The sequence below is a fragment of the Octodon degus genome, unplaced genomic scaffold (genome assembly GCF_000260255.1).
Source record: "Octodon degus isolate 3935 unplaced genomic scaffold, OctDeg1.0 scaffold00001, whole genome shotgun sequence".
Lineage (NCBI taxonomy): Eukaryota > Metazoa > Chordata > Mammalia > Rodentia > Octodontidae > Octodon > Octodon degus.
The window spans coordinates 8,299,822-8,309,243 of record NW_004524577.1 but is presented as its reverse complement, the minus strand read 5'-3'; the positions used below and the strand labels follow the sequence as shown (position 1 = coordinate 8,309,243).

Here is a 9,422-nt window from a genome sequence, read left to right as displayed (position 1 = left end):
CAAAAATTAAAGGGAAGCTTTTAATGTTTCCTGGCGTACTCCCACGGGAGTTGAATTTGTAGCACAGTGAGTGCTTTTGTTCTTTCCCAAAGCCTAACCTAGCCCCGCCCCCGCCCCTCCCCCCAGTTTCAATCTCCCGACAGAAACGGTTTTATCTACTCCATTAAAACCAAACAAAGGGTGGGCTGGTGAGATGGCTCAGTGGTCTAAAGCACAGGGATCTCGGTTCAATCCCCCAGCACCACATGCCAGCCAGCCCCGCCCCCTGGTGGGCTGAGCTGGCCACACATACATACGTAAGTAAATAAATAAAAATTTAAAAACAAAAAACCCAAACAAAGGGCTGGTGAGATGGCTCAGTGGTCTAAAGCACCTACTTAGAACAAGTTTTAGCAAAGCACAGGGACCGCGGTTCAATCCCCCAGCACCACATGCCAGCTAGCCCCCGCCCCCTGGTGGGCTGAGCTGGCCACACACACATAAATAAATAAAATTAAAAAAAAAATCTTTGGGGGGGGTTGGGAAAAAAAATCTTTAAAAACAAACGGGGCTGTGCAGTGGCTTCGCTAATAGCGCGCAGAGAAGTCCCCGCCCCCTCCCGGCAGTCAGTGCGCAGCCTTGGGCTCTCAGACTGGCAAGTGTAGCTGTCGCGGCCATTTTAGACGAGGGCGGGAAGGCACAGAGACCCGGTGAACCCCGGCTGGCGTCACAATGGGCACGACTGCGTGGAAGGAGAGTTCGAGAGGCCGCGTTGCCGCCATTTTTCTAAGTTCTGATTATGTACCCTCTACCCTCCTGTCTCAGTTGTGGTCCACTCTGTGGGCCCTCGAGAGGCCGGTTCTGCCCTCTTGTGGCACTGATGCCCGCCCTCCGACCTGTGGGTCCCAGGTGGGAGCGATCGTGAGCGCGGGCTGCTGCGCGTGACCAGACCCGATACGAGCGGCGGGTATCCCGTCCGTCCGCCGGCGCTCGTGGTTCCATGGCGCCGCCTTTGGCTCTGCTCCCTGCCCGGGCCCCGAACCAGGCCGGGGCCAGTTACACAGAGCCTTGGGCTGTAACCTTCGCCGACGTGGCCGTGTACTTCTCTTCGGAGGAGTGGAGGTGTCTGCGCCCCGCGCAGCGAGCCCTGTACCGGGACGTGATGCGCGATACCTACGGCCTCCTGAGCGCGCTCGGTGAGAGCCCTCCCGTCCCCCGCGGCTGCTGGGGGCCCTGCACGTGGAGGGGGGGACCGTGTGGGGCGGCCTCCTCGCATCGTGGGGTTTGCCTTCTCCCCCAGGAGGCGGAGGCACCAAGCCAGCGCTGATCTCTTGGGTGGAGGGAGAGGCCGAACTGTGGGATCCAGATGCCCAGGATCCAGAGGTGGTCAGGTGGCCAGCAGAAGCAGACACAGGTACAGTTACTGGGTATTCGGCCCGTGGGGATTTGTCTGTGCCTGGCACCTGGTGGTGCCCTCTGCAGCTCCACCTACCTGCTTCCCTAAATTGCTGTCCTAGCGAAGGCCGTGAAGTCTGCCCTCAGGGTTCAGTCTACAGAGGGGGTGTAATTGTGATTCAGGCTGTACCTGATCTGCAATCTCATGTTTCTCAGCCCTTGCTGGGCACTCAGCTCTGTTGATTGGGCTCCAACATCACTGGACCTTTGCCAGCTCCTCCTGTGTTGCAGTTTACCTTGCCTTCTGCTTTCTTCCCACAGTTCATCCTGTCAACCTTTGCCAAACGCCCAGCCTCCCTGGATTTGCCAGTGCCTGTAGGGAGCATGCCTGGAACATCCTTAGGTGTCCATTCATTTTCATGACACAGCTCAGATGTTGTCACCTGTGATGCTCTCATGGGTGCCATTTCTCTAGCCCTGAGGCCTAATACACAATTCTTTCTCTTTTCTGTCTCTTTAGCTGACAAAAAGTATCACTCCAAGCCTCTCCTGCCTGTACTGCGCTAAGTTCTAGGGGCACCCATGGGTCTAGAAAGTGGTTGTGTCTGAGGCCTTTCTGTCACTATGTCAGTTTGGGATCCAAGGTCCAGGATGAACCAGTCTGAACTCTCACCTTATCTCCCAGCAGAGTCTAGAAACAAAGAACAGAAAAAAGAAAAGGAAGAGGCCGAAGCACTAGAGAAGCCATTTTCTATGGACTCTTGGCCTCCTGGACTGAAGGCCCCCCAGGCAGCCGCTACTGGCTTCCCTTACAATTCTCAGCGGCCCTTGAAGGCACATCACCGGGGTCGCCCTCCACTCCGTGCCCACCCTTCTGTCCCACGAGCAGACCAGCGTCATGGCTGCTATGTGTGTGGAAAGAGTTTTGCCTGGCGCTCCACATTGGTGGAGCATCTCTACACGCACACAGGCGAGAAGCCTTTCCAGTGCCCTGACTGTGGCAAGGGCTTGGGCCGGGCTTCATCTCTGAGCAAGCACCGGGCCATTCACCGGGGGGAGCGGCCCCACCGCTGCCCTGACTGCGGTCGGGCCTTCACACAGCGCTCTGCTCTCACCACCCATCTTCGGGTCCACACTGGGGAGAAGCCCTACCGCTGTGCTGACTGTGGCCGCTGCTTCCGCCAGAGCTCCGCCCTCCACCAGCACCAGCGGGTACACAGTGGCAAGACCCCCTTCCCCTGTGCAGACTGTGGCCGGGCCTTCGCCCATTCCTCAGACCTGCGGCGCCATGTCCGCACCCACACGGGGGAGAAACCCTACCCGTGCCCAGACTGCGGGCGCTGTTTCCGGCAGAGCTCAGAAATGGTAGTCCACAGGCGGACCCACAGTGGCGAGCGCCCCTACCCCTGTCCTCAGTGTGGCAGGTGTTTCAGCCAGAAGTCAGCCATGGGCAAGCACCAGTGGGTCCATCGGCCAAGAGTTGGGGGCCACAGGGGCCATGGAAGCAGCGGGTTGCCCATGTCCCTGGCCCCTGGCCCAGGGGACCTGGACCCACCTGTGAGCTTCCAGCACTACCCAGAGATTTTCCAGGAGTGTGGGGCCCAATCTCAAAAGTGACAAGGCAAGAGTGAAGAGTAGACATTGCCTAAGGCCCCCAGATGAGCTGGGGATAAGAGGAAGGTCACAGAGTGTCTAGCAAGAGCTGGGCCTGGGGTGGGATAGTCTACGCCCTCACCAGCTCCATCTGCTGGTGCTCTGCTCTCCACTGCCCTAAACTAGACTAGACGACTGCCTACTGCACGGCAGGCCTGAGGTAGGAGCCTGCACTAGACTTTGAGAACTTTGTTCACTCAGTATTGTGTGTGTGTGTGTGTGTGTGTGTGTGTGCGCGCGCGCGCTAGGGATGAAACTCAGGGCTTAGGTTTGTTAAAGTGTTATCACTAGGGTTGGCAAGATAGCTCAGTGGACTAAATGCCTCCTTTGGCAAGCACAGGGACCACAGTTTTGATCCCTAGTCCCATACCCTGCGCTGGCCACGCCCCTGGGGCTTGCTGAGCCAGCAACCAAGTTCAGGCCTGGTGGCACACACCTGTAGCCCCAGTGCTGGGGAGGCGGAGCTGCATAGTGAGACTTTGTACCAAATACATAAATGGAAAAAATATAGTGTTACTGCTGAGCTACATCCCAGTCCCGCTTCACCCTCCCTTTTTGGAGGTACTGGATAAGCTCAGGCTCTCTACACTGCACTACATCCCTAGTCCATATGTTATTTGTTAAATTTTGAGCTAGGTCTAACTATTTTGCTAAGTTTCCCAGGATGGACTTGAACCTGTGAACCTTCTGCCTCAGTTTTAGTGCTGGGATTATGAGCATGTGCCACCAGGGCCAGCCACCCAGCCCTTCTAAAGTTTATTTTGAGAACCAGCTGTGGAGGCACACACTTGTAATCCCTGCACTTGGGAGGTTCAGGCTAAAGGATTACCATGAATTTGGGGCCAGCCTGGGCTGCGTAGTAAGACCTCATCTCAAAACAAGTGTGTATTTGTAATTTATTTAGAAATGAGGTCTTAAACATGTTGCCCAAGGTTTATAGGCACATGGCTATAAACCATGTAGCTGGCTTCGACCCATTGTCTCTTCAGTGCAGAAGTAAAAACTGGAGGCCCAGTCCTGAGTTGGCCCCACAGATACTTGCAGTGCTAGCATTTGGGAGGCTGAGACAGGAGAATCACATTTTTTTTGTTGTTTTCTTTGTTTTGTTTTTAGTGGAACTGGGGATTGGACTCAGGCCCTTGCGCTTGCCAAGGAAGCACTTATTCCACTGAGCCATCTCCCTGGCCCCTAGAATTGCATGTTTGAGGCCAGTCTGAACACAGTGAGTAGAAGGCCATCCTGTCTTAAAAAACAGAAAAATTTGGGGCTGGGGAGATGGCTCAGTGAAATAAGCACTTGCCTGGCAAGCACAAGGACCTGAGTTCAATCCTGGGTTCCACCAAAAAAAGCAAAAAACAAGAACAAACAAACCCAGAAAAATTTAACATTCAGGTACTAAACCCCAAAATCCAGGGTTTTGGCTTCTTGCAAAGTGAATAGTTTTGGCAACTTGACCTAAATTTCCATAAAACCCTAATTCAGGGGAGCTGAGCACCAGTTGGGTTTGCAAACCATGCTTTGTAGCACTTTGATTTCCTGCATCAGAGGGCTGGATGTGAGGTGTGAGAGGGTGACAGGAGGGAAGTAAAGGGAAACATTATTTCAAACCTTTGCTTGTATTGCCTTCTGTGCTGTATGAAGTGCTTGTCTGGACCATTACCTCATTTTGCTCTTGTAACTACCAGGGAGGAAAGCGGCTTGCCCGGGGAGAGACCCCAGCACCAGTGCATTGTGCCAAACATGTGGCATGTGTGCCGAGCCATGGCCCCACTTGGCTGATGGGCGACTCCTGATTTTGAAGGAGGAGGCTATGGGAGCCCCAACCCCAACATGGGCAGGCCCTCTGGCCACCCTGAACCCAGCCACCTCATGGTTTTGGCCTGGGGAGAGCTTAGGTTTTGCAGTTGAGAACACTGAGCCCAGGGGACGCTAAGCCACCGGCCCGGAGCGACATGGTGACACTCCAGGGTTCTTAGTGTTCTGTTGCCTTTTATTATTTTGTGTTATCGAGGACTGAACCAGGGCTGTGCAGCACAGGCGAGTAGGCTGCTCTACCGCTGAGCTCTATCCTTAGCTTTGTTTAGTTATGTGTTTTGTGGAACCCAGCTCTTTTTAAAATTTTAGTTTGAAAGGGCCGGCCAGATAGCTCAGCAGACAAAAAGGCCTGCTTAGGCAGAATGCAGCGGCCGGGGTTCCATCCCCTGCATACCGTGCCGGCCCCGTCACCGGCGTATGCTGAGACTGCCACTAAGGCTGGCATGGTATGTGCCTGTAATCCCAGCGCTTGGGTGGTTGAAAACGAGAGAATCTCTACGGGTCTGATCTGTGTAGTGAGACCCTATAGACCCTATACTACATACTGAAAAAAAAAATTATTTTGAATCATTTCTTGGCCTCTTGGCTAGGATGAAATGTAAAATTCATAGTAAGTCTCCGACTTACGAATGGTTGAGTTGTCAGCTTTCACAGGGGTGCTATAGAAGATTCACTTGGTCAGTTTACAGATACGTCTTATGGACAGTTCTCCTGGCATGGAGCTCATTCCTAAGTCTGGGATTTACTGTTTGGACACGGTTTCACTAACTGTTTCGCTAACTTGCCAAGGTCTGCCTGGACTTCGTGGTCCTGCTGCTTTGGTCTCTTGCGGAGCTGCCAGCTTACCGATGGCACCACTGGGCCCAACTTATTTTGGGGGGGCAGTAGTTCAGGCGGTCCTTGAACTTCCTACGGAGTTAAACCTGCCTCAGCCTGCCAAATACTGGGGTTACTTACTGGTTTGCGCCATCCCCTTGCCTTTTTTCTTAAGAACTGGGATCTCGCTCTGTTTCCCAGGCTGGCCCCAAATTTGTGGCTCAAGCAGTCCTTCTGCTCCACCTCCATACCTGGGACAGGCATGTGCCTCTGCTACTGCTGTCTTCACATTTTTTTTTTAAATGTGTTTGGTGCAGGGTCTCACTGTGCAGCTCAGACTCCTAGTGATCCTCCTGTCTCAGCCTCCCCAGCACTGGGATTACAGGCGTGAGCCACCACACTGGTCTCAGTGGCCAGCTTAGGGTCCCAGGCTGGGACCAGCATGGCATGTGCTGCCAGGGATCAAACTCTGGTCCCCGCACTTGCTCAAGCAGGTGCTTAATCTGCTGAGCTATCTCGCTAGCCCTTCACGTCACTCTTAAGCTTCTTGCCAGTCTCTTAGCCAGCACTCTCTGCCTGTGACCTGTGATAACACCCAGGCCCAGAGTTGGGTGAGTGGCTGTGCCCCGGGTACCAGGGGTTCTGACAGGAAAGACCCACCCAAGGGCAAACCCAAGCTTTGTACGAGAGTACGTCTTCACTTTCTTGGTTACCCATCATTGTGAACAAAAGGGACCAGGAACTTTTAAGGTGAGATTTCCTTCAGAGGGGACTTAATGATCTGTGCTCTCGAATTCCACGCAGAGTCCCTTACCTGTTGCCTCGAGACTCCATTATCCATCTACCACCAACTCGTTTGTGGTCAGAGTCTGGCCTTGTGCAGGTAGTAGAAGCCAATGACCTTGGGTGGACCCTGTTCTGCTGAGGTCAGGACAACAGGTCCAGGAGGGGTAAAGGGCTTGTGTTCTCCACTGACCTGTGTGCATTTGCCTATACACCCACCTCAGCTCTGTGTCTGGCCTAGTAGAGGAGGAAGCCGGACATACTGGTGCACACTTGTAACCCCAGCTCTCTGGGAGGCTGAGGCAGAAGGATCACAAGCTTGAAGCTGGACTGGGCAGTTAGGGACTGGGGGGTTTTGTTTTGTTTTGAGCCAGGGTCTCCCTATGTAGTTCAGGCCTACCTTGAACTCACAATGTTGTCTAGGCTGACTTGAACTCTAGCAATTCCTACCTCAGCTTTGAAAGTGCTGGGATTATAGGTGTATGTCTATGTGCCCAGCTTGAGATGGTATTCTAAAATTAAAACTAAGGGGTCCGGGGAGATGGCTCAGTGGAATAAGGACTTCCTTGGCAAGCACAGGGCCTGAGTTCAATTCCTGGTTCTGCAAAAGATAAATAAATAAGAAATAAATTAAAACTAAGGGCCAGGGAGATGGCTCAGTAGAATAAATGCTTCCCTGGCAAGCACAAGAGCCTGAGTTCAATCCTCAGTTCCGGAAAAAAAAAAAATCATTCTTGGGGCCGGGGAGATGGCTCGGTAGAATAAGCGCTTCCCTGGCAAGTGCAAGGGCCTGAGTTCAATCCCCAGTTTCACCAAATAAATAAATTAAAACTAAGCAATGGATATGTAGTTCAGTGGAAAGGACCAGGGTTCAATCCCCAGTACCACTACCACCAAGGAAAAAAGGAAACCAGATAGAGAAACTTCAAAAGAGGTTGAAGGCCTAAAAGACACTGTTTAGGTGCAGTGCTGAATTTCGCTTCAACTAATCTTCAAATCTGACCCCATCAGGACCTCCTTAATCATAAATTTTTCTAGGAAGGGGCCAGGGAGATAGTGCAGAGGCTTGAGCGCTTGCCTAGCAAGCACAAGGTCCTGAGTTCGATCCCTGGTACCAAAAACAACAAAAAAGACACCAAATTTTCCTAGGAAGGGCGACCCATGCTGCCTTACCACAAGGATGTTACCGACTGGGTAAAAGCAGTGACGTGGCAGCTACCTTTGGGCCTGCTCTTCTTAGCACTCAGCTGCAGCCTCTCAGCACTGCCTGGGGAAGGCCTAGCTTACAACATCAGTTCTCAGCTCACCCGAAACCGATCTGGCCCCTGTCCACAGCTTGCCAATTAAAGGTGCCTTAATTGCTACTTCAACATCTCAGTGCTTTGAAGTTGGGAAGGCTAGCTCAGGGCTCAGAAACCAGCTGGGTTCCTTTGCTTCCTGTTCTCATTGCCCAACTTTCTATCAGTTAATCCTTTAGTGTGCTGAAACTCTTAAAACTTCAGCTCTACTTCATTCTTAGCTGCTCTTTTCCTGGCAGGAATACTTGCATTTACATAGGACTCCCTTTTCTGCTACTACGCGTCTGGGAAGCTCAGCCTCAGAAGTATAGTAATTGCCCGTAATCCCAGCACTTGGGAGGCTGAGATAGGATGATTGCTGCAAATTTGAGGCCAGCCTGGACTACGAGGTGCACTCAAGACCTGCCTCAACTGCATAGTGAGACTCTTACCTCAAAAAGACCAAAAAAGTACAATAACTGAAGCCAGAAAGATTTTTTCCTATACTTCATTGAAAAGAAAAAGGCTTGGCATTTGTGTATAATTCACATTATCCCACCATGTACTTTAAATAATCTTTAGGTTACTTAAAATACTTAATACAATACAATGCAAGTGCTATGTACATAGTTGTATACTGTAGTGTTTGGGGACTGTTGACAAAAGTCTGTACATTTTCAGTACAAATGCAATGTTTTAAAAAACAATTTATAATTGATTGAATCAGTGGAAAAGGAACAGATACAAACTTTTTTTTTTTTTTTTTTTTTTTATACTGGAGATTGAACTCAGGGCCTTCAGACTGAGGTAGTTTTTTTCCCCCCAGCCCTTTTTCCTTTTAAAGACAAACTCTCACTAAGTTGTTAAATTGCCCAGGTTGGGCTTGAACTTTTATTTATTTATTTATTTATTTTTAACTTTTTTGATTATTATTTATTTATTTGTTTATTTGTGTGTGTGTGTGGCCAGCTCAGCCCACCAGGGGGCGGGGCTGGCCGGCATGTGGTGCTGAAGGATCGAACCGGGGTCCTTGTGCTTTGCCAAGCTTGTTCCAAGTAGCTGCTTTAGACCACTGAGCCATCTCTCCAGCCCGTTGAACTTTTATTTATTTATTTTATTTATTTATTTATTTATTTATTTTTATACTTAAGAACTGGAATTTTATTTCACACTGTTCTTATTCATATTGGTTCATACTCAGAAATAAAAGAAATACAGGAGAAATTTGGGTCATGTAAAACATCCTTATAACTTATACATCTTAAGATCATAAACAAAAATAATGATCTGATCATTATAGATATATAAAAAATTTCTGGATCACAAATGCCCCATAAACAAAGTTATATAAGTGAGAGACTACACACAGGAGAATCTATCTGATGTATTACAACAAAAAGTGATAAGGATAGTGATATTATTACAGTCAGGAGCATGTAGAGTATTGTCACATAGCCATAAAGCAGAGAAATGTCTGCTTTCTTTTTTTTCTTTTCAAAGTTTTATTGATAAACTTATTGATAAAGTACAGTTTCAACAAATAATACACTGCATATATTCTTCTTAGTGGTTAATTACTGTATAAGATGCAGACTTGTGATCCTACTTACAAACACCATTAGAACAAATCATTCTATTCATTAAGAGAATGCAACTATATATCCCAACCACTTTGAATACACAGATACAAAATGGACATTCATA

General features: G+C 49.9%; 1 protein-coding gene across 1 annotated transcript in view; it reads left to right on the top strand.

The window, feature by feature from the left end:
* Positions 1–662: 662 nt before the first annotated feature.
* The window catches only part of LOC101568716 (zinc finger protein 768), a 16,661-nt gene continuing 7,901 nt past the window's right edge, over positions 663–9,422 (top strand). The window contains exons 1-3 of the mRNA XM_023709977.1: positions 663–1,175; positions 1,280–1,393; positions 2,060–2,989. Of these exons, the coding sequence (XP_023565745.1) occupies positions 980–1,175; positions 1,280–1,393; positions 2,060–2,989 (1,240 nt within the window). The 5' untranslated portion in view covers positions 663–979. The remainder of the gene's footprint in view (positions 1,176–1,279; positions 1,394–2,059; positions 2,990–9,422) is intronic.